Source organism: Canis lupus, chromosome 19 (genome assembly GCF_048164855.1).
Source record: "Canis lupus baileyi chromosome 19, mCanLup2.hap1, whole genome shotgun sequence".
Lineage (NCBI taxonomy): Eukaryota > Metazoa > Chordata > Mammalia > Carnivora > Canidae > Canis > Canis lupus.
In genome coordinates, this window is record NC_132856.1 from 58,348,757 (window position 1) to 58,370,347 (window position 21,591).

The 21,591-nt window shown below is 61.7% G+C and overlaps 1 protein-coding gene and 4 long non-coding RNA genes across 5 annotated transcripts; 2 read left to right on the forward strand and 3 right to left on the reverse strand.

Moving 5' to 3' along the window:
- The first annotated feature begins 794 nt into the window (after window positions 1–794).
- LOC140611126 (uncharacterized) lies at window positions 795–8,088 on the forward strand. The gene is made up of 3 exons (XR_012012462.1): window positions 795–1,245; window positions 3,344–5,371; window positions 7,086–8,088. It is a non-coding gene; the product is annotated as an uncharacterized lncRNA (long non-coding RNA).
- LOC140611127 (uncharacterized) lies at window positions 5,899–8,278 on the reverse strand. The gene is made up of 2 exons (XR_012012463.1): window positions 6,581–8,278; window positions 5,899–6,277 (listed from the first exon to the last, which is right to left on the reverse strand). It is a non-coding gene; the product is annotated as an uncharacterized lncRNA (long non-coding RNA).
- A 1,451-nt stretch (window positions 8,279–9,729) lies between these two features.
- Window positions 9,730–11,782, reverse strand: GADD45B (growth arrest and DNA damage inducible beta). The gene is made up of 4 exons (XM_072787946.1): window positions 11,499–11,782; window positions 11,319–11,420; window positions 10,708–10,930; window positions 9,730–10,452 (listed from the first exon to the last, which is right to left on the reverse strand). Exons 1-4 carry the CDS (start codon window positions 11,540–11,542, stop codon window positions 10,339–10,341), a joined length of 483 nt encoding a protein of 160 aa, XP_072644047.1. The 5' UTR covers window positions 11,543–11,782; the 3' UTR covers window positions 9,730–10,338.
- A 3,736-nt stretch (window positions 11,783–15,518) lies between these two features.
- On the reverse strand, window positions 15,519–16,530 carry LOC140611389 (uncharacterized). Its single transcript, XR_012012623.1, has 2 exons — window positions 16,294–16,530; window positions 15,519–16,133 (listed from the first exon to the last, which is right to left on the reverse strand). It is a non-coding gene; the product is annotated as an uncharacterized lncRNA (long non-coding RNA).
- A 78-nt stretch (window positions 16,531–16,608) lies between these two features.
- On the forward strand, window positions 16,609–20,323 carry LOC140611132 (uncharacterized). The gene is made up of 3 exons (XR_012012467.1): window positions 16,609–16,656; window positions 17,498–17,582; window positions 19,289–20,323. It is a non-coding gene; the product is annotated as an uncharacterized lncRNA (long non-coding RNA).
- Window positions 20,324–21,591: the final 1,268 nt, after the last annotated feature.

Here is a 21,591-nt window from a genome sequence, read left to right on the forward strand (position 1 = left end):
TGCAGACAACAGCCTAAGCCCTAGGAGCAGCTCGAATGGTGGAAACTCCAGGCCTTGGGGCCATGTGATAAGAGAGATGTTTGGGGAGCAGGGTGTCAGGCTCCCCGTGCCCTGGGGAACCCCTCCAAACCAAGGTGTGGTCACCCAGTAGCCTTGGGAGAGGTGGCTGGGACGGATAGCACAGATTTTAGAGAAATAGAAGGATAATCATTTGCTCAAAAATGCACGCACATCCACGAGAGCTGTGTGTGTCCACCTGGCTCTGGTTTCCGCAGTGAACGATTAAAGTGACTCACGTGTTTCCTGATCAGTGTGCACGGTGTCCACAGGTATGTGCAGGTATGAGCGTATTCTCATCCCTGACGATGAGTCTACAGTGTCTAAGGATCTTCTTGTTCCTGGATGTACAAGAGCCCAGTGCACTAGACACTCAGCACATAGTTGCAAAATGATGTGTCCCTTTATTCATTTGCTCACTGCACAAATATTTACAGAGCGCCAACCAACCGTCAGGTGCTAGAGCGAAGCAGTGAGCAAATCAGATACCTCTGTCCCACAGAGCCTCAGGGTGAACGTGGATCCCCATGGCTGTGCTCTGTGGCTCCCGTGTGGCACACGAGGGCAAGCCTGGGTGTATGCACAAGCACATGTTTGTGATACGGGCTGCAGAATTAGCAGCGGCCTGGCCCACGCACATGCACGCACACAGGAGTGTGTGTGCAGGTCCACTGGCGGCTCCTGGGCGGGCATGTGCAGTCTGGGACCTGCCTGCCCCGCCCATGTGCCGAGAGTGCCCGGGGCCAGGTGGGGCCGGGCGGGCCGGAAACCTCTCCCAGCTGCTGTGCCCAGTTTCAGGGAAGCCACCCGCTGGCATCCTGCCCTTGCACCTGCCCCCTGGGCTTCCAGGAAGGTCCCAGGAGGCCCTGCCTCCAACCCTGCATGACTGAGTCCTCTGCCTCTACCCACACACAATGCAGGGGGGTGTCCAACCCACTTCCTCCCACACAGTCAGAGCCCCCCCTCCCGCCCCCACAGAGCCAGAAGAGACCGAAAGAGCAAAGTCTCTCCACGTGGGGTAAGCTCAAGCATGCCCGAGGACCCTAGGGGAGGGTCTCAGCTCTCCCCTGGGCGCCCTAAATGCCGCCCGCCCCCAGCTGCTGTAGGAGGTCTGCAGAGTGAGCATCTGAACTTGGACAGTGTTGCCCTATCCTGACCACCACCACGCAGGGTGCAGCAGAATGCCAGGTGTGCGTGCATTGGGATTTTTACTCACATGTGGGTGCTCGCCCGGATGAGAGTATCTGAAAATAGGGGACTTCTTCACCAATGGATATTTGTGAGCACGTCTGTGCCTGTGCACCGTGGGCTCATGCCCACACTCCCGGTGCCACACACGGCCAGTATTTGCACACGCGAGGACATCTCTCTGTAGGTGTTTGTACACAGGTGGGGGGCGGGGTGCTGCACACATGCGCATTTTCGGAGAGGGACGGTGCACAGCGGCCTTGCGCACAGTAGGGCTCGCCGGCGGCGGAGGTCCGCGCCAGCCGGTCCGCATGCAGGCGCGGGTGTGCACCCCGCAGCGTGCGCGCACAGGCGGGGCGGGGGGAGGGGGCGGCCGCGGGGTGGTGGCGGGGCCGTGCGGCTGGGCACGCACCGGTCCCCGCGCCGCCGCGGCCCTGCCCACCCCCGCGCCCGGCCCGGCAGGTCCGGCGGCTCCGGCGGGGCGTGGGGCGGCCAGCGGGGCAGGGAGGCTATTCCGGGCGCTGGCGCGGTGCCCGGGCCCTGCGCGCCAGGCCGCCCGGGGAAGGCGCCTCTCACAAAAGGAGGGTCTGTGCAGACGCCCCGCCCTCGGCCCGGCCGCCCGCCGCCAGGGGCTGGGGGAGGGCGACGCCGCGGGGACCGCCGCCGGCGCAGACCCCCCCACCGGGCGGCCGCAGACACCGCGCCTGGCGGGCACCAGCGGGAGGCTGGCACCGCCGGGCGCGGGAGGGGGGCGGCGGCCAGCGCGGGGGCTCGGGGCGCACCGGCGGCGCGCCCAGGGCGCACTCGAGGGGGCCCGGAGAGGGTCGCGGCCGCCGCCGTGGGGAAGCGGGGGGCACAGGCCCGGCCCTTCGCCCACTCGGGGATTCCTCTGGCTCTCGCACACCCGCCTCTGTGTCCAATTACCCAATTTTAAGTACCGAGGAAGCCGGGGACTCCTGCCTGCTGGGTCGGGAGGGGCGTCTCGGGCCGGGGTCAGCGCCCCCCTCCACCCCCAGTGTCTGGCGGGAGGGTGGGGTGGGGGGAAGGCGTGGTCGCGGTTCTCAAGGCCCAGCGTTCTGCAGAGCGCTTCCGTGCAGTACAGGGTTCCACCTCGCCACGTGGGAGGGCGATTAGACTTTCCCTTTTATGGCTGGGGAAACTGAGTCACGCGCGCCGCGCGCCCCGCCGGTAGACAGAAAGCCGCCGAGAGCCCCGACCCGACCCGAATCCCGAGCTGGGCGGCTGCCCCCTCCTCCCCCCCTCCCCCTGCAGCCACCCGAGAGGGATCCATGGCGCGCGGGCTGTGGACTGCGGCACCGTCGTCGCCCCACGCGTGCACGCGCCAGATCGCAGGCTCACGCTCCGACGCGTGCACGAGGGTCCTGCGCTGGGCCTCCGCCTCCCCGAGACGCCCCCCCATCCCACCCCAGCCCTAGAGCCTGGGAACCTCCGGCGCCCGGGAGGAGGGGGCGGGGTGGGAACGGGGAGCCGCGAACAATGCAGGGAAGGGGCAGGGAGGGGCTCTCCAGATGGAGCTTCTGCGCGTCCGACAGTGTCTGCCGTGCGTCCTTGGGGGCGGGGGTGGCTTCGGGGCTGGGCGTCAGGCTGGGCGTCCGCGGGGCGGTGGGGGCGGTGGCGGCCACCGCGGTCCCTGGCAAAGGACCTTCCCCACCCGTGCTGGCGGCGTGCGGGTCTCTCCCTCGCGGCACAGCTCCCGGCTGTCCTCCCAGACTCTCCCTTCCCACAGATGAAGCGGGCTCTCCCATCCCTCCCCATCCCTCCCCATCCCTCCCCATCCCCGTGCAGCCCGGGCCAGGAGTTTGGCGCCACTGGGACCTTGAAAATCTAGCAGAGAGGCCACGGCTCCTGCCTGGGGATTGGGGTCGCCAGAGAGGGGACAGCGGGGTGAGGCACCAGGCAGGGCGCCCAGGCCGAGCGGGACCGCGGCCGGCGGATGCTGGCGGTGGTTCCAGAGGGAAGGTAAAAGCTGAAGGCAGGGCTGGGACCCGCGGGAGTCCTGCCCTGACCCCTGCGAGGAAGGAGGGAGAAGTATTTCAGAAACCAGGAAGGCCCTGACTTCCTCCTGCTGCTTTCCTAGAAGAGGGGATGGCATCTCCTGGAAAACACGCCCCCCACCCCCGCCCCGTGCCATCTTACCCCCTGGTGGAAGGAGCCAGAGGTCAACAGAGACTACGAGCTGCCCTGTACCTTGTGGTGGGAGAACCTCGCTGCACAGATGCTACCCAGATGCCCTTGACCTACCCAGGGGTCACCTGGGGCCATCCTCAGCACCCCACAGCCTGGCGGTAGGGCAGTACCGGCAGGGCGCCCGCGGGGCAGGCAGGAAGGTCCCTGGAACACCTTTGGTGGATAAATAGGACCTGTCCCACCCCCTCCCCCGCTCCTGCGTGAAGACCTGTGGGCCTGGGTGGGTGTCCTTATTCATTTCCTGGTCCTCGGGCGCCTGCCGGGAAAACCTAGAGCAAGCTAAAGAGGGGTGTGTGCTGGCGTGCATGCATGTGTGCGCATGTGCTCTCGTCTGTTGAGTGTGAGACTGGGCTCCCGAGTGTCTGCACGTGTGACGGGAGGACACGTTTGGGTATTTCTGTTGGGGGGGTGGTGGTTATGGGGTGAATCGTGTCGGCTCAAAGCATGCTCAAGTCCTGATCCTGGGTACCTGGGAAGGGGGTCTCATTGGAGGTAGGTTTTCTGCAGACGATAGAGTCGGGACGGGTTCTCGAGGGCGGCCTCCGACCCGATCCAGCTGGCACCCTCACAAGAAGGTGTAACTGGGACCCAGAGACGCACACACGTGGAAGCCCACGTGAAGACTCAGGAGAACAGTCCGTCCAATCCCAGGAACACCCAAGGCCGCCAGAAGCGAGAGAGGCCCAGAGAGATCCGCCGTCAGAGCCACAGAAGGTCACCTCCGGGGGATCCCTGGGTGGCACAGCGGTTTGGCGCCTGCCTTTGGCCCAGGGCGCGATCCTGCAGACCCGGGATCGAATCCCACGTCGGGCTCCCAGTGCATGGAGCCTGCTTCTCCCTCTGCCTATGTCTCTGCCTCTCTCTCTCTCTCTCTCTCTCTGTGGCTATCATAAATAAATAAAAAAAATCAAAAAAAAAAAAAAAAAAAAAAGAAGGTCACCTCCGGCTCACACATCTGGCCTCCGGAGCCAGAAGCCATTACCCAAGTCACTTTGTTACAGCGGCCCCAGGACACTCATACCGTGGGCCTAGTGTGAGGGTGAGAACCATGCAAGTGTGTGTGTGTGTGTGTGTGTGTGCGTGTGTGTGTGTGTTTCTGCGCCTACTGGCAAGCCTGAGTATCTGAGCACGTGCTGTTCGTGCGTGCAAGTGTACACACGCGGGGCCTCCACGGCCACAGCTTAGAATGCACAGTCCTCTGGCCACCGGCCACACCGCTGCCCCGCCCCGTGGGTCCGCCCCGAGCCACTTCTCAGGGAGACTCCAGGCCACTCGCTGCCTCAGCAGCCCCCGGGGGGAGGGGCCCTGGGTACAGTCGTGAGGCCCCGGTCGGTTAGGAGTTCTGGGCGCCCGCTACCCACGGGTGGACGGACAGACGGCCGGTTCGGGAGAAAGAAGCCCGCAGACGGCGCATCCTGGCGCAGGCTCCCCCGCCAGGCTCCCCGCTGCGTGTTGTAGCCAAGTGACGCTCACAGCAGCCCGAGAGGTGGGCCCCCCACCCGTAGCCCCGCTGCACAGCTGAGGAAACTGAGCCCGGAGAGCTGAAGCAGCCTCCTGGGGCACCCAGCCCGCCGCCTCCGCAGGGCCACGTTCCAGCTTCCCTGGGATGGTGTCACCGTCTGCTCAGGACCCGGCACCTGGCAAGGCCAGCGCGTGTCCCTCAGGGACAAAACAATCTGTCCTGGAGAAGGAGGTCATCTCGGTGGGTCCATCTCCGAACACAGCCCAGAACAGACCCGAGGCTTTGTGTCCGGGCATTTACGAAGGGCAGGGGTCGCGGGCTGGGAGCTCGGCTGTGAAGAACCGGGCGTCCCAGTCCTCTCGCGGCCTGAGCCTCACCCGGGACCCAGATGAGAAGCCAACGGTGGCAGGATTGAATTTGTCCTTACAACCTCGCAGGTGCTGAGAACCTGGGAAGGTGAGCCGGTGTTAGCTTGGGGAAAGGTCGTCCTGAGGGTTCGGGGCAGAGGGGTCAGCGTGTGCACAAGCCAGAGCTTACACGGCGGGTGTGCAAGCAGTGTCTGGGCGGGAGGCCTGGTGCAAAGCCCCCGCCTGGCGTGCCCGCTGATGTCAGCTCTGCGCGACACTCTGGGTGCCCTCCCCCGTGTCCTGGTCCATACGGGGGGCTGCTAGCGTGCACACATGGGACCACAGACCCAGGGCAGGCCATCCAAGTTTGATCGTGACACGCGCTACATGGGTGAACCTCCAAACATCATGTAAGGATGAGAAGCCATCTGGTGTGTGATCCCATTTCTGTGAAATGTGCCGAACACAGCGAAGCCACAGAGACAGGAAACGGACTCATGGGTGCCAGGAGCTGGGGAAGGGGATGGGGAGTGATGGCCAACAGGGACGGGCCTTCTTCTGGGGTGATGGAATGTTCTGGAACTAGACCTCAGTGATAATTGCACGAATCTGTGAAGCATGCTCAAAACCACTAAGTAACCCTTTAAAGGGGGTACATTTTTTTTTTTAAGATTTTATTTATTTATTCATGAGAGACACACAGAGAGGCGAGACACAGGCAGAGGGAGCAGCAGGCTCCATGGAGGGAGCCCGATGTGGGACTTGGTCCCGAGGGTTTCATGCCCTGGGCCGAAGGCAGACGCTAAACCATTGAGCCACCCAGGGATCCCCCTAAAGGGGGTACATTTTATGGTATGTACGTTATATCTCAATTACATAAAAATGAACATATAAATAGATATAAAATCCTAACTGCGAATCACACGGGCCTTGGCCTGCTCCCCGGTTGTGCCACTGTCCAACTGTGTGACCTTGGGCAAGTTGCTGCACTTCTCTGAGCCCGTGCGCTCCCTTTCTGTGAAAAGCAGATAAGGATAGTCAGTACCTTGTGCAGTTGTTTGGAGGCCAAACCGAGATAGCCGAGCAGAAGCCGCCCCGGGCAACGCCGGCGCTTCTATCACTGCTCCCAACCTGGCTGCCGTGTTTGGCCCTCTTCCTCCCACACCCCTGCTTGTGCTCAAGTCCAGGCACACGCTATGTGTTTCATGACACGCTCACAAGGCCAGCCCCCTTCTCCGGGCATCGGGGGTTCGGGAAATGGGTGAATCCTACAAGCTGTGAGGGCCTGGGGGCAGAGACCACATCTGTATTTACATACCTGTCAACATGCATGTAATTCTGCGTCCACGTCCATTTTGGCGGGTGTGTGTCCACACACAGACAGATGCTCAGGGGAGGCTGTGTCTAAGGGACAAACACGGAGGGGGAGCTCCGAGAAGCTAAGTGACTGGCCCCAGGGGAAGGAGAAGGGGAAGCCGGAGCTCCGGCCTCTGCCCAGGAGTGTCTGGGTGACAGGGTGTGTGAAGTCTGGGGACCTGGGTGTGCACCTGTGTGCGTGCATGTGTGTCTCAGGTCCGCGGCGTAGGTGTGGGCAGAAGCGAGCTCGGGTACCCTGAAGCGAACCTGCATCCCACCACGCATGTCCACCTGCACCCTCCTGCTGCGGACGGGGCCCTGTCTCCTGGCAACGGGAGCCTAGGGGAGCCACCTGCAGAGGTGACCGGGCAGCTTCTCTCTGGCCCCCTCTGGAGAGAACTGTGCGGGGGAGTGTCCTGGGGCCGGTGCCGTCTATCCCCTTTCTCCTGAGCCTGCCTTGTCCCCAGGGGCTGACCAGCCCGTCGGTGACAGTTCAAGATCTTGGCCAGTCTGTGGCTCCTCCACGCTGGGCCTCATCTTCGCTTCTGGAAAACGGACAGCAGCACCCAGGACTGCAGTCAAGGCGTCAGGGTGTTTCTGTCCAGGGAAGATGGAATAAGCCTCGTGAGACGGCGGCACCACAACCCAACGCTCATGTCTCCTCGGTGAGTCAGGGAAACTTCAAGCTTCTGTTAATGCGCCACCACCGCCACCACCACAGCAACGGGGACCGTAGCAGGAGAACCACTGCTGGAACCTAAGGCCAGAGCCCCTGCGTTTGCACAGGCTCATGCCCAGAGAGCTGCGGGTTTGAATTCCAGGCCGTGGGTCTGTCTCCATGCTGGGAGGCCTCACCCCTCCCTGGCCTGTGTTCTTCACCTGCCACATGAAGGAACCAAATATCCCAAGTTTGGGTCAAACCGGGGCGAGGGAAAGAGATGCGCTGGGTCCTGAGACAGAAGGAAAAATGAGCCACACCAACCCTACCGTGATCTACGATTCTGATCTACGATTCTGTCCGCCAGCAAAAGTGTCCTGTCCTTTCCTTCCATTCGAGTTTTTAAAACATTGCTTGGAAAAAAAAAAAAAAAAAAAAAACATTGCTTGAAAATAGTCTTCAACTTGCTGACTTTGGGGCACCCGCTTTCTTAAATTTTGCATGGGAGGCTCGCCATGATGTCACAGGGTAGAGTAAGGAGATGATTCTGGAAATGCACGGGGCATCATAATAGTGCTGGGCCAGCAATGATAATGGCCAATCGTTGTTAAACCTTCTATGTGGGAAGCCCCCGTCTAAACAATACATATTTCATTTAACCTTCTCGACGTTCTGTGAGGAAGACAGCATTATTATTTTGAATTTTGGGCTGTGAGACTGAGGCACCGAGGGGCTAGGGTACCAGCTGAGAGTCACACAACTGGGAGCCTACCCAGGCCTTTGTAAGTCCTTGGGGCCCAGGAGCCTGGGGTCTTGCCCTACTGGACAGGGGACCTAGGCCTGAGAGGGTCACAGGTCACAGGTCCTTCTGGATGGCCAGAATCAAGATGGAGATAGGTGGAGCAGGAGGCAGGTGAGCCTCCCCCAGAGGAGCCAACCACAGAGGGCGGACCCTCTTCCCGCTAGTTCTTCCCCATTAAGCCCCATCCCACTGAGGCGGGGGTTCCCTCCCCACTGGCTTTTTCTCAGGGATCCCCCTCCCCCTCCCCCCACACCCTCACCCTCTGAGTCCCCTTCCTCCCTCCTCACCTCTCAACCCCAGAAGGGATCCCCCCTCCCCACTGGGGCTCCCTATCTGCCCCTCCCCCACCCAACGAGGGTCCTTACTGAGCTGCCAGCCCCTCTAGGTTCCTCCCAGGCTCCCCCCAGCCCAAACCCTCTCCCCTCCAATCTCCCCCCCTCCCACCCCCCAGGGCTCTGGCCGCTCCACTTAGCATCTCCCCTCCCCCTAACCTCTGCACACCTCTTCTGCTGCTCCCCCCACTCACCCCGGGGTCCCCATGGAAGGCTCCACCTCGGGGTTTCCTCCCTGCCCCAGGGACGGGGGCTCCCCAGCTCCCCAGCTCCCCAGCTCGGGTCTCCCCTTCCCTCCACCCCAGGATGAATTCCCACCCCTCCCTCCCTCTCCCTGGGGCTTCCCCCTCCACCTGTCCCTCCCTCCCAACCGCCCCGGCGGGGCTCCCCCCAGCCCCGTGACTCCCGGGGCACGGCCGGGGTTTTCCTCCCGCGCCCACGTAGGGCTCCGTGGAAAGGTCGCGGCCTGCGGCGGGGCTCGCCCCGTCCCCCTCCCCGCGGGGCTTGGGGACACGCGGCCGGCCCACCCCGCAGCCGGGGCGGGAAGAGCGGGGCCTGCGGGAGCTGGGGCGGGGAGCCCGCGGCGGGGGAGGCACCGCCTGCGCCGGGAGAACCGGGAGGTGGCCGCCGGCCTCACAGTTTCGGTTTAGAGGCAAGAGGCAGCCCCGTGCCAAGTCCGGCTGGGCTGGGAGCACGACTTCCTTGGGTGTTTTTTGCTTGTTGATCTTAGTTTGGGGAAAGAAAAAAAAAATTTTTTTTTCTTCAGTGCAGTGAAGGAGCCTATCTGGGGAGGGAGAAGGCTGGGTGGGTGGAGGGCCGCTCCCGGGGGGTTGCCTGGAGGAGCCCTTCCTGCAAGGCCAGCCCTGCCCCGCAGCCCTGAGCCCACCGGGGTCCATGCCCCCTTGACCTCTCTGGCCTTGGGTGGGGGGAGGGGCGGGCAGGCAGGGGCTGCAGCCAGCCCCCCAGGGCTGCGTCTCTATATGCCCAGAGCTTGGGGTTGACTCCAGCACAGCCAGTAACAGCTGTGGCACAGCGGCCAGGTTTCGTAATAAACCGGTCTTTTAATTGCTATGGGGCAGGAGGGAGGATAAAAAAAAAAAAAAAAAAAAGAGGCAAAGGTTTGTTGGGCTTGGTTGGCGCCGGCTGCAGAGAGAAGAGGCACTGTTTTTGCAAAGGAGCCTGGAGCTGCTAACAGGGACTTAAGTAACACTTCCTGGTGAGCCTGCAGGAGGGGGCTCGGTGGGCAGTGTAGGCTGGGGCGCGGGGAGGGGCGCAGAGGTCCTGGCCCCTCTCAGAGGTGGCAAATACACAAGAACCCAGAAGCTTTAGAAATTTATTACAAGGTCATCATAGAAGTAAAAATATATGTATCTATATAAGCTTCCCAGCTCTCTCAGTGGTTCAAGTAACAAGTGCAAGTAACAAAATAGATTGTCTATTACATTTGCAAACTGGGAGTTCATGGGTACAGAGCAACCTCGGCCCCAGCTCCCAAGTCCCAAAGTATAGTCCCGGCAAGGGTGCAGACCCTCGGTCAAGCGAGTCTCATGCAGATGTCAGCGCCGGTCACAAGAAGGGTGGGGGACGCAGTAGGTCTCACTCCACCCGAGTGTGGAGTCCAGGCCCTCCACGGTGGGGGAGGCCGCTGCTCCCCCACTCCAGCTGCTCTGTCGCAAAGCCTGAGCTCCAGGTTCCCGTCTCCTGCTGGCCCGGGTCCCCCTCTTCTCCTCTCTCGGGGGCCGCCACGGGCGCTGCTCCGGGCTCACCGCCCTGGGGGCGGCTGCACGCTCCCCTCTTCTCCAATGATTCTGCCCCCATGGTCTCACAGGTTGGGTTGTTTTGGGGGGTTGTTCTGGGGGGAGGGGTCAAATATTTATTTTATTTTTTTTTTGGTAGCAACTCAACAGGCTCTGATGCTGGGAAGGGTCTCAGCGCTCCTGGAGGGAGATGTAGGGAACCCACTGGTTGTTCCCTCGGCTCTCTTCGCAGTAACTGGCTACCTCCACCAGGCCGTGGCTTTTCCAGGCGTCTGTGTGAGGGTTCTGTGACGGGGTGAAAAGAGGGGGTTCAGTGGGAGCCCCAGGAGTGGGCAGGAAGCCTCCGTCTCCCAGGGCCCCTCTGGGGAAAACAGGCCAGCTCAAAATAGCTCCCCGGGGGAAGGAGGCCCCGGCGGGCGGCCCACGGGACATGCCGATCGTGGCTGAGTGCTGAGCTGGTGCGAGGCCGGCCAGCTCCACTTTGTTGACAAACACGGGCCCAGGTGCCTGGGCAGGGTGGGGCCAGCCGCCGCGACTCACCGTGACCAGGAGGCAGTGCAGGTCTCGGGCCTCGGCGGTGCCCTGGGTCTCCGCCGGCTCTCCCAGCAGCTGGGCCAGGCGCTGCATGCCTGACACCCGGACGATGTCGATGTCGTTGTCACAGCAGAAGGACTGGATGAGCGTGAAGTGGATCTGCAGGGCGATGTCGTCCTCCTCCTCCTCATCAATGGCCAGCAGGCACAGGACCACGCTGTCAGGGTCCCTAAAGGGGGCCAGAGGAAGGAGACGGGATCAGCTGGGGACTCAGAAAAGGCCACGGGGCACGGGGGAGTTTCGAAAGGCAAAGAGAAACCGAAGCCCAGTGAGGGATCGCATGTGCATGCAGCTGGAGGGGAGTGGGGAGAAGATGCACGCTTCAGGACTTGGGGGGGGGGCAGGCAGGAGCAAACAGGGTGGTGGGTGCTTGCAAAGGGTGCCGTCAGGATACTGCAACCTCTCCCCCCCTCCGATGGAAGGCACAGATGCCCTGAGCGCACGGTGGGGACGCTGGGGGAAACCCGAGCCCTGTGCGAGAGAGGGGTGCAGCAGGGAGCGTGCAGAGCGGAGGGGGTCCCCACCCGCGCCCAGTCCGGGGACGTGGTGTGACTCACACATTCATCAACTTGGCTGACTCGTACACCCCCACGGTGAGGCGGTCCTGGCGCTGCGCGGCCACCAGCAGCTCCTCCACCGCGGCGCTCACGGTCTGCATCCTGGGGGCAGGAGAGAGGGAGGGTCAGCGCCCTGCCGGCCACCGGTCGCTCGGGTCCCCGCGTGGCCCGGCTACTTACTTCTGCGCCGCGTTGTCGCACGCCACGAGCTCTTCCAGCGTCATGTTGCAGTTATAATCCACAGTGGAAAGCAGCCCCACGGCAGCCCCAGGCGAGAAAATGCAAAATCCGAGGCCGGAAAGCCCAAACCCTTCCCTCGGAGCCCGAGCGCTCGGTCAAGACCTTCGGGAGGCAGCGAAATCCTCCCCCAGAGAAGGCGGAGAAAAATGCCCAAGTCCTCGGCAGGAATAATCCGCGCGGCCGCAGAGGAGGGATCGCGTCCACGGCTCCGGCGATCTGAGCCCGCGGCCGCCGGCGCTGCCTTTTATAGCCTCGGGGCTGGAGGCGTGGCCTCGGCGGCGCGTCCGCCCCTCCTATTGGCCAGTCCACAAAGGCGAGAGAGAGGCGCGCCGCGGTTGGCCGACGCCGCGGCCCACGTGGGGGGAGCGGGGAGGAGGGCGCGGGGTCGGGGGAGCGCGAGCGCCAGAAAAGAGAAAAAAAAAAAAGCAGAAGTTTTCCTCCTGATTTCCCGGCAGCTGAGCCGCGTTTCGGGGCGCGCGCGGGATTTCCAGCGCGCAAGGCCGGCGCGGCCTTTCGGAGTTGGTGGAGGGAGGGGGGGCGCCTGGAATCCCCTCCTGGTCCCGGGAGAGTCCCCGGCCCGCGCCTTTCCCAAGTTGTGCTCGAGGCCTGCACGGGGCGGGGGGCCCCAGTTCGCAGCCTGATCCCACCCAGGCGGGCAGGGGGGTGGCCGCGGAGACCCCAGACCCGGGGTGACTTGTCTGGAGCTCTGGGTCCCAGCCTGTCTGATGGCCTTGCAGCCCGGGCCTCCCTGGCTTGGAGGGAGCGTTAAATAAAATAAAGGGCACACAGATGTCCCATGGATGGTGGTGGTCGCAGGAGGCCCCCTCGAGGCCCCCCCAGGTTGGGAGCTGCGAAGGTGGCCTCTGTGTGGCCACCTGCCCCCTGAGAACGCGTCCCAGCCTCACGGAGCTGCAGGAAGCATTGAATAAAATAAGGGGCACACGCAGGAAGTGTCACCCCGTGGCACCGGCTGGCCGCCTCGAGGTCCCCAGCAGCAAGGGCTGCACAGCTCTAGGCACTCGAGGGACGAGAGTGGTCGCCCCCTCGTCACCCCCCCGCCGCGAGTTTCAAGGTGGAGCGCGCGTGGGAGGCGCAGGTGGCCCTGCGGCAGCCGGGCCCGCGCCCCCTGCCGGCGCCTGGCGCTGCACCCCTGAGCGCCCCTCTGCACCTGAGGGTGCGGGGACTTGGCCGCGGGGGAGGCCGGGGCGCCCTGTTCTCGCCCGCGCCGCCCCTTCAGGTCGGCTTGCAGGGGCCGTGGCCACTCTGATCCCTCCTTCCGGAGGGGACGCTGATGAGGACGGAGCGCGCGTCCTGTGCACCAGGCTCACGGCATCATGAGTCTTTTAATTTTCCAGGACCCAGGAAGCAGGGTCCATGCTTATGTGCATTAGACAAAAGGGGAAACTGAGGCACGGGCAGTCCCCCCCCCCTCCCTCGCACACGCACTCCCGCAAGCCACCGTGCAGGGCGTGTTGGAGCCACACGTGTGCGACAGGGGGACGGCCGCCGGCCTCGCCGTCTCCCCCAGGAAGGCGGTTCACGAGCCTGGCGGGCAGGCAGCGTGGGACTGCCTCCCACGGCCGATCGGGGGCTCCCGCGTGACTCACAGCAGCGTCCCCTCCCCCGCCAGCCTGGGGTCTGGCCTTCAGCCCCGCGGCTTGCTTCCCGGGGCTCCCGGGCCCCGCGGTCCGGCTGACGCATCGCACCGCCTCCGCGCCGCCCACCGGGCTGGCGCCGAACCTCCCGGGCGCCGAGAGGCGGGGCGGCGCCACCTGGTGGCCGCACGAGGTCCCTGCGCCCCAAGCGCCGGAAGGGACGCACGGGGGTCGTGCGGGGAGGGGTGAGGCGGCGGGTGAGGAGGCTGGGCCTGGGGTGACGGTCGCTGTATTTCATAGACACAACATCTTGTGCAACATGTGACTTTATCGATGTCCTGTCTTTTGAAAAGCAAAGAGGCAAAGTGCTGCCCGGGGGTGTCTGCCTTTTAAATGATGGTGAAAGACACTTAGACCATCTGTAAATGCACCATCCAGAGGCATGAAATGCATCCAGGGTGCAGTGAAGCCAGCACCGCCGGCCGGAGCCATCAGCCCCCGCACGAACTCGGCGCCCCTTAAACAGGACCCCGGACCCTGGAACCCACCATTCTTTCTGTCTCTGGATTTCTCTATCCCAGACACCGCCTATAAATGGAATCAGACAGTGTTTGTCCTTCTGTGTCTGGCTTATGTCACTGAGCACAATGTCCTCAAGGCTCCTCCACGTGTAGCAGGTGTCAGGATGTCCTTCCTTTTTTTTTTTTTTTTTTTCTTTTTTAAATGCAAGTTCTAGCCCAAGGTGGGGCTTGATCTCACGACCCCAAGATGGGGAGTCACAGGCCATATAGACTGAGCCAGCCAAGTGCCCCAGGATTTCCTTCCTTTTTTTTTTTTTTTTTTAAGATTTTGTTTATTTACTTATTTATTGGAGAAAGAAAGCACGAGCAGGGGGAGGAGCAGAGGGAGAGGGACAAGCAGACTCTACGCTAAGGGTGAGCCCCACTCGGGGCTTGATCCAACGACCCTGAGATCATGACCTGAGCCGAAATCACTGGTGGGCTCCACCAGCTGAGCCACCCTGGCGCCCCTTAAGGCTGAACAATATTCCAGCGTCTGGACGGACCACATTTTGCTTATCTATTCGTCCATCGGTGGACATGGGGTTGCTTGTGCCTTTTGGCTGTTTTGGTTGCCTGTTTTCGTCAGTGAAGCTAACTGGAAGCAGGGCAGGGGGGTGGGGTAGGGAGTGTGTGACACTTGCCTCAGGCACAACTTTCGAGGGAATGCCACAAAACACCGTCATCAAGATCAACAACATTCTAAAGCAGTAAAAATGAAAATGTATGCAAAATGAAACACCCCACCTATGATGAACAAAATATCAAGATTTAAAATGTCCAACAGGGCCAGGGCCGGGCGGTGCAGGGCGGGGTGGGGGCGAGGGAGCAGGGGAGCTGTGCAGGTACAGGGTCGGATCCTCTCTTTATTTATGATTTTCACCTTTCCTTCACCATGGATCCTTTTGCATTGATTTTGAATTTTTAAAATATGTATCTTGATGATTGAGTTTTTGGCGCCCTCCCCTGGATTTCATTCCTGAGGCGAATGCCCCGTGCACCTTACCCTAGACCCAGGCCTTGAGAATGTCCCTATATGCCCCAGGGACAGGTGACCCCATCTACTGGGGGGGAGACCCACAGTCCCCCCATGTGAGACCATTGACCACATTGACAGGGGAGGGTAGACCCACAGCCCCCCGCCCCCTGCTGACATCCCCAGCAAGAAAACGGGCACATCCACCTGCACCTCAAGAATGAGACCCTTTGTCTCTACAATTGATCAACGGAGCCACATTTTTAGTAACGTTGCAGGGAAGGTGCTAATGAGACCAAACTTTTATTGGCTGCTGAGCATTTTGGAGGCGGCCCTCTCTGGGGGCTCCCCCCGCCCCCCCTCCCCAAGGTGGCACTTCGGGGTCATGGCAAGTTTACAGGGAAGGAATCGAGGCCCCCGCAGACGGCGTTATGAGTTCAAGGGCACAGAGCTCCGAGTCCTCTGAGGATATTCCCAGACGCACCAGGTAGCCCAAGACCCCGGGGGTGACACCGGGATGTTTGGAGCCCAGAGAGGACGGGGTGTGGGGGGGCACCCGGGGGTCAAGGAAGCCGCCTGGGGAGCGGACGGAGCAAGGGGAGTGAGGGAGGCTGAGCAGGTGCTGGCCTGGTGGAGGCGGGACGGGCCTGCCCGGCAGAGGCCTGGCCTTTCGGGAAGAGGCTGGTTCCCGGGAAGGGTCCGGACACGGGTTCTTTGAGGTTCTGCTTTGCTCTGGCTGGCAGGGCGGCGCTGGGGTGCAGGCAGCATGGACATTCGGGTCGGGGGGAGGCAAGGTTTAAGGGAGCAGCGAAGAACTCAGTCACCAAAATAGTCTTTTTTTTTTTCTCTCATGTTTTAAATTGAGATATAATTCACAAACCATCAAGCCCGCTTTTAGCTGAGCTGGTGTCCAGCTCAGAGGGCTTTGAAGAGTGACCAGGCTGTGCAACCATCACCACTGGCCCAGAGTGAGACAAATATTTTGATGTGACAGTTTGACTCAAACAGATGCCCCCCCCAAATCCAGGATGGACGGAATCGTAGGGTGTCCCATCGAGGCAGGATCAGGGTGCCGCAGCAAGCCCTGTGCGAGCCCCAGCCCAAAGGAAAAATCAGGATGACTGATCTGCCCTCATTAAAAATTTTGAAAATGTATCTGTGGGTTGTTGTTGTTGTTGTTGTGTTTTTCCATTGGCTTGACTTGGTTAAAAACATGACATCAAAATAAGATTTCTCAGGGCGCCTGGGGGGCTCCGATGGTGAAGCGTCTGCCTTGGGCTCAGGTCGTGATCCCGAGGTCCTGGGATCGAGTCCCCAGGTGGGGCTCCCGGCTCAGGCTCCGCGGGGAGTCGGCCTCTCCCTCTGGCTCTGCCTGCTGCTCCCCCTGCTGGTGCGCTCACTCTCGCGCTCTCATCTCTCTCTCTCTCTCTCTCTCTCTCTCTCCCTGTAAAATAAATAAATAAAATCTTTAAAACAAACAAAACAAAACAAAAATAGGGTTTCTCATCCTGACTGAGTTTCTGCTTCACCCGTGTCCAGGCCCTGCTTCTTGGGATCCCGCCTGCAAACCCCAGCACCCTACCTCCACCCACCCCTGCACAAACCTGGGTTGTTCCCCATGGATGAAGGAAGAAACCAAGGAGGTTGAGGGGTGGACCTGCCCAGGAGGGGGGGTTCGGGCTCCCAGCCAGCATTGAGGCTGGAATGTCCTGGGAGGAGCCCCTGGCCTGGAAGGAGGGTGGGGGTGCTGCCTGGAGCCCCCCACGGTGATAGGAGGTGTTAGGGACCACAAGTTCGGGTTCTGTAAGCCCAGGCCCTGACCTCCGTGGGGTGGCACTTGGAGGTGGGGCGTCTGGGAGGGACTGGGGCTGGGTGAGGTCATGAGGGTGGAGCCCCAGGGTGGATTAGTGCCCTTATATGGAGAGGAAGGGACACCAGCACTTTCTTCTCCACCACGTGAGGACCCGGTGAGGAGTGAGAGGCCTCCCTGGAGCCCACCCTGCTGCCACCCAACCCCCAACTTCCAACTTCCAGGACGGTGACAAGTCAGGGACCGGGGCTGAAGCACCCCAGGCCACCGCGTCTGGTTGTGGCATCGGAGCCAAGCCGGAGAGGGCGTGAGGGGTGGGGCGGAGTATGGATGCGGACAGGGCCCCCCCAAACAGCACAGGGAGGGGATGGGAGGACCAAGGGCACCTCTGACTGCTGGGCTCTGGATCCCGGCTCTGTCCCTGTCCCGCTGCGTGAGCTTGGGCACCCCATTCCGCTCTCTGCTCACGGAAACCACAGCGTGAGCCACGAGTGTTCTGAGCACCCACCCACCGAGTTCATTCTGGTCCACTTAGAAGAGGGCCCTGTGGGGAGCAAATGCCTCGGACTCGGACTCGGGGTGCTTTCTATCTCTGCGGCACTGATTGGAGGCCCGAGGGGAGCTGATACGGCGCTGGGGGTGGGCAGTAACACGACTGCTTCTGGTGGGGTGGGTAGGGGGGGTGACACTGGGGCTGAGACCTGAGTGACACAAAGAAGCCAAGCTTGGGAAGCATGAAGCGAGAGCGCTTCCAGCGCAGCATGTGCAAAGGCCCTGCGGTGAGGCCACACCTGGCCCAGGGAGCCCCAGGGGGCTGCAGCAGAGTTAGTGACGGGCAGAACGGGGGAGATGAGACCAGACACGGGGGCCTCGGGGACAGTGACCGGGGTGTCTGGGTATGACTCTGGATGTGCCAGAAAACCATTGGCAGGTTTGAAGCAGGAAAAGTGCTGATGTCATGACTGATATCATGTGGGTTGTTGTTGTTTTTTTCTCAGAGATGAGCAAGACCTGATTCCTGTCCCTAAGGAGAGGCTTCCGGGTGGACTGGACGTGAGTCATCACCTGAAGTTTGAGATGTTGGTAAGACTGGACGGGCTGGGAGGAGGTGACAAGAGCAAAGGCCAGGAGGCGAGAAGGCCAGGCAGGCTGGGAACTGCTGGGGAGGGGCGGGGGCGGGGAGCAGCAGGTTGAAGGGCTTCTGCTCCGAAGTCACACTCACCCGGCGCGCACCCCACCTGCAGCCCTCCTAAGCTGAGGGTCCTGGAGCTGGGGACTTAATCTCTCAAACTCCTTCTTTTCATGGAAAAATCACACTAGTGAAAAGGCTGCAAGAAAGGGTGACCTAGACAGCGGTTGGTGCACGCACAGGAAGCACGGAAAGCGCTTCTCTGCACCCCTCCCCTGCGGGGGTGACCTGGCAATCTGCTAGGAGCCACTCCCCGGACACCCCTGCCCTCCAGGGTCCCTCCTCTGCTCACCCTCCCCAAATGAAATACTCCCCCCGGCCCCCCCCCCAAGCCCTTCCTGCTGCCCCAGCCTTTGCCTTTCCTCTCGCTGGAACACCCCTCCTGCCCTGGGTCACCCGGCCTCTGTCCCCCTCTCCACGGGGCTTCCCTGGCCACCGACCGAGATGCTTCACACACACCCCACCGGCACATTTCATACCCCCCTCTTTTTTTCTTCTTAGCATTTAACACCGGCACACATGCTATATACCTCCATTACCGTGCCCTTTGCTAGAATATGGGCTCCGCCAGGGCAGGGGTTCGTGTGTTTTGCTCACCGAGGTAGTTCCAGCACACAGTAGGTGCTCAATAAAGAGGCGTTGGTCATGGGGCCCCTGGGGGACTCAGCGGTTGAGCGTCTGCCTTGGGCCCAGGGTGTGATCCCCTGGTCCCGGGATCGAGTCCCACGTTGGGCTCCCCGCAGGGAGCCTGCTTCTCCCTCTGCCTGCGTCTCTGCCTCTGTGTGTGTATCTCATGAGTAAATAAATAAAATGTTAAAAAAAAAAAAAAAAAAGAGGCACTGGTCGCACGCCTGAAGGAGTCCCCTAACCAAAGAAGGGGCCGGTGGGGTGGCCGCCAGTGAGCTGACCGGCATCAAGCTTTATCATTCGCGGGGGAGTTCCTACCCCTCGGGGGCTGAGCCGACCGCTGGCTGGAGGATGCAGTTCCGGGGAGACCGCAGACCACCCTCACCCCAGACCCCGGGACAGGCCGGGGCCCAGAGCCACGGGACGCGGGGGAGTGTTGGACTGACCACCGTAGGCGGTGTAGCCAAGTCCAAATAGCGCACGCCAGGCAGCTTAGCACGGCAGGGATCTATCTCTCCGGGTTCTGGAGGGCAGAGGTCCAAGGTCAAGGTCGTGGCAGGGCTGGTTCCCTGGGGACGTGTCCGGGCCCTGGCGGGGCTGGCGCTCCTTGGCTCACGGGCGCCCGGCTCCCATCTCTGTGTCTCCCTGGGGGTCTGTGTCTTCACAAGGACGTAGTCCGCCTCAATCCCAGTGGCCTCATCAGAACTTAACTAGTTATATCTGCAAAGACCCCACAGGGTCCCCCTCACAGGTTCCAAGGGACGGGACTTTTGGGAAGGGGGACCCTGGTCAGGCCAACAGACAGTGAAGATTCGGAGCTCCCAGGCAGGAGGAGGGCCACACGTGCAGACAGGCCGGCCAGCAGGAGCGGAGGTCGGAGGTGCCAGAGGGGTGCTCCAGGGGCCAGGGTGGGGCTCCCCCTGAACCTCCCTGCCCCGCAGCACCTAACTCCTCGGCTCTGGCTCCCAAACAGGCTCTCAGACCCACCCGTTCTCTCCAGCCTCGGGGTCACCGCCAGCCAGCCTGCCTCTCACACTAGTGGGACCAGGGCAAGAATTCGGGGCACAGGGGTCGCAGAACCCACGTTCGGAAACCCTCCAGTGAGAACCAGCTGCTGCCGCCCAGTGCACTCTGGGCTCCCGTCCAGCCCCCCACTCTGGCCGCAGACACAGGGAGCATCGGGCCGGGGCGGCCTCACAGCCCAGGATGGATCCTAACCCACGCGGGGAGGACGTGCGCGGCGGGGAGCCCTCGGAGGCTGGCGGCTGCTCCCCAGGTGCGCCCGGTGCCTCTCGCCTGGGAGCTCCACCCGAGGGAGCCCGACGCCCTGTCCCCACAAAACGCGCGCCCCAATATTAACAGCAGCAGTGTTTCTAATTTCCAAAATGTGGAATCAACCCAAATGTCCATGGACTGATGGCGGCTGAGACGGCCGAAGCTCTCCACCTGCTGGAATTCCGTCACCTGCAGCAGGGGCGAGGCCCCCCGAACTCCGGCGGATCCCCAGCCACGGCGCTCGGGGAGGGAGCCACACACAGGAGGCCCCACGGGGTGGCAGGATGGCTCGTCCACGGAGGGGGGCTGGGCGCTGGGGACGGGAAGGGATGGGGCTTCTTTTTGGGGAGATGGAATGTTCTAATGTGGATGGTGGTGGATGCCGAGTGCTGTGAATATTTTTTTAATAATATATTTTTTTAATTTTTATTTATTTATGATAGTTACAGAGAGAGAGAGAGGCAGAGACACAGGCAGAGGGAGAAGCAGGCTCCATGCACCGGGAGCCCGATGTGGGATTCGATCCCGGGTCTCCAGGATCACGCCCTGGGCCAAAGGCAGGCGCTAAACCGCTGCGCCACCCAGGGATCCCTGAATATTTTTTTAAAAATCACTGAACTGTGCTCTTTTGGGCGAGAATTGTATGCTATGTGACTTTGTGACTTGTATCTCAATAAAGTTGTTGGGGAATCCCAGCTGCAGTCCTGGGACACCCTCCCCTTGGTGGATCTGATTGCCGCCTCCCTCTCCACATCTGGGCTGCGTCCGGGACTCGCCACTCGTGGGGACCCCCTGCCCACCGCAGGACCAGATCCCACGTAAGACGTCCCGCTGCGCTGCAGCCGTGGGGACGTGGGACCCCACGGACCGGGAGAGGGGGTGGCTCAGGCCCCAGCCTGGCCCGCCCGTGAGCTGGACGCCACCCAGGGACCCCATCGACCCGCCTGGGACAGAGGACCTCCCCTCTGAGCCCCACTCCCGACTCCCGGAACTGTGAGACGTAAGCCAGTCTGTAGCTGTTACCCCGAGACAGACCCGGACCCACGCCTCGGAAGCTCCCGGGAAGCCTGCAGCTGACATTCTCCTCCCGGGGGGGCGTGGGGAAGGCGGCCGGAGCCCACGCCGCCTGCCTCTGGTTCTCTCCCCCTGGGCTTTGCTCTATAGAAGGGTCCTCACCTGCACGCAGGGGGCTTCCCAGCTCGCGGATCCACGCCACCCCCACCCCCACCCCCAAAAAACCCCAGCTGCCCCTTGCTACCTGAGGCTGGGACTGTGCACAAGGGGTCGCAGCGCGCCTTGGGAGGAGGCTCCAGAGGGTGGGAGACAGGGGGTTGTGAGTCCGGGTATTGCAGTGAGGCCTGGACAAGGATGTAGGGAGAGGTCCAGGCGGGGGACAGGGTGTCTGAGCGCAGTACCCACCGCAGCCCTGGGCTCGACAGTCCCTCCCCGGGTGACTCTCCCAGCACCCTCTTCACCTGTGCTGGTCGGTGGCTAGCAGCTATGTGTGGCCACGGAGCCCTTAAAATGTGGCTGGTGTGCCTAAGAAACCACCTTTTTTTTTTTTTCTTAAGTTTTAGTTTTGGAGGGGGAGGGCGCCTGGTCAGTTAAGCGTCTGCCCTTGGCTGAGGTCATGATCCCAGGGTCTTGGGATTGAGGCCCACATCGGGCTCCCCTCAGTAGGGTGCCTGCTTCTCCCTCTCCCTCTGCTTCTCATCCTGCTCGATCTCTCTCCCGCTCTCTCTCATAAATAAATAATTAATGAATGATTTAAAGTTTTTTTTTAAAAAGATTTATTTATTTATTTATTCATGATAGACATAGAGAGAGAGAGGCAGAGACACAGGAGGAGGGAGAAGCAGGCTCCATGCCAGGAGCCCAATGCGGGACTCAATCCCGGGACTCCAGGATCACACCCTGGGCCTAAGGCAGGCGCGAAACCACTGAGCCACTCAGGAATCCCTAAAGTTTTTTTTTTAAGTCCTCTCTGCACTCAAATGGGAC

Bases quoted from the DNA above. Each gene is read 5' to 3' on its own strand.
- GADD45B (XM_072787946.1), bottom strand. From the start codon at position 11,542: ATGACGCTGGAAGAGCTCGTGGCGTGCGACAACGCGGCGCAGAA. The intron at 11,421-11,498 runs GTAAGTAGCCGG...TCCTGCCCCCAG, and splicing joins TGCGACAACGCGGCGCAGAA to GATGCAGACCGTGAGCGCCG. The intron at 10,931-11,318 runs GTGAGTCACACC...GGCCCCCTTTAG, and splicing joins TCAGCCAAGTTGATGAATGT to GGACCCTGACAGCGTGGTCC.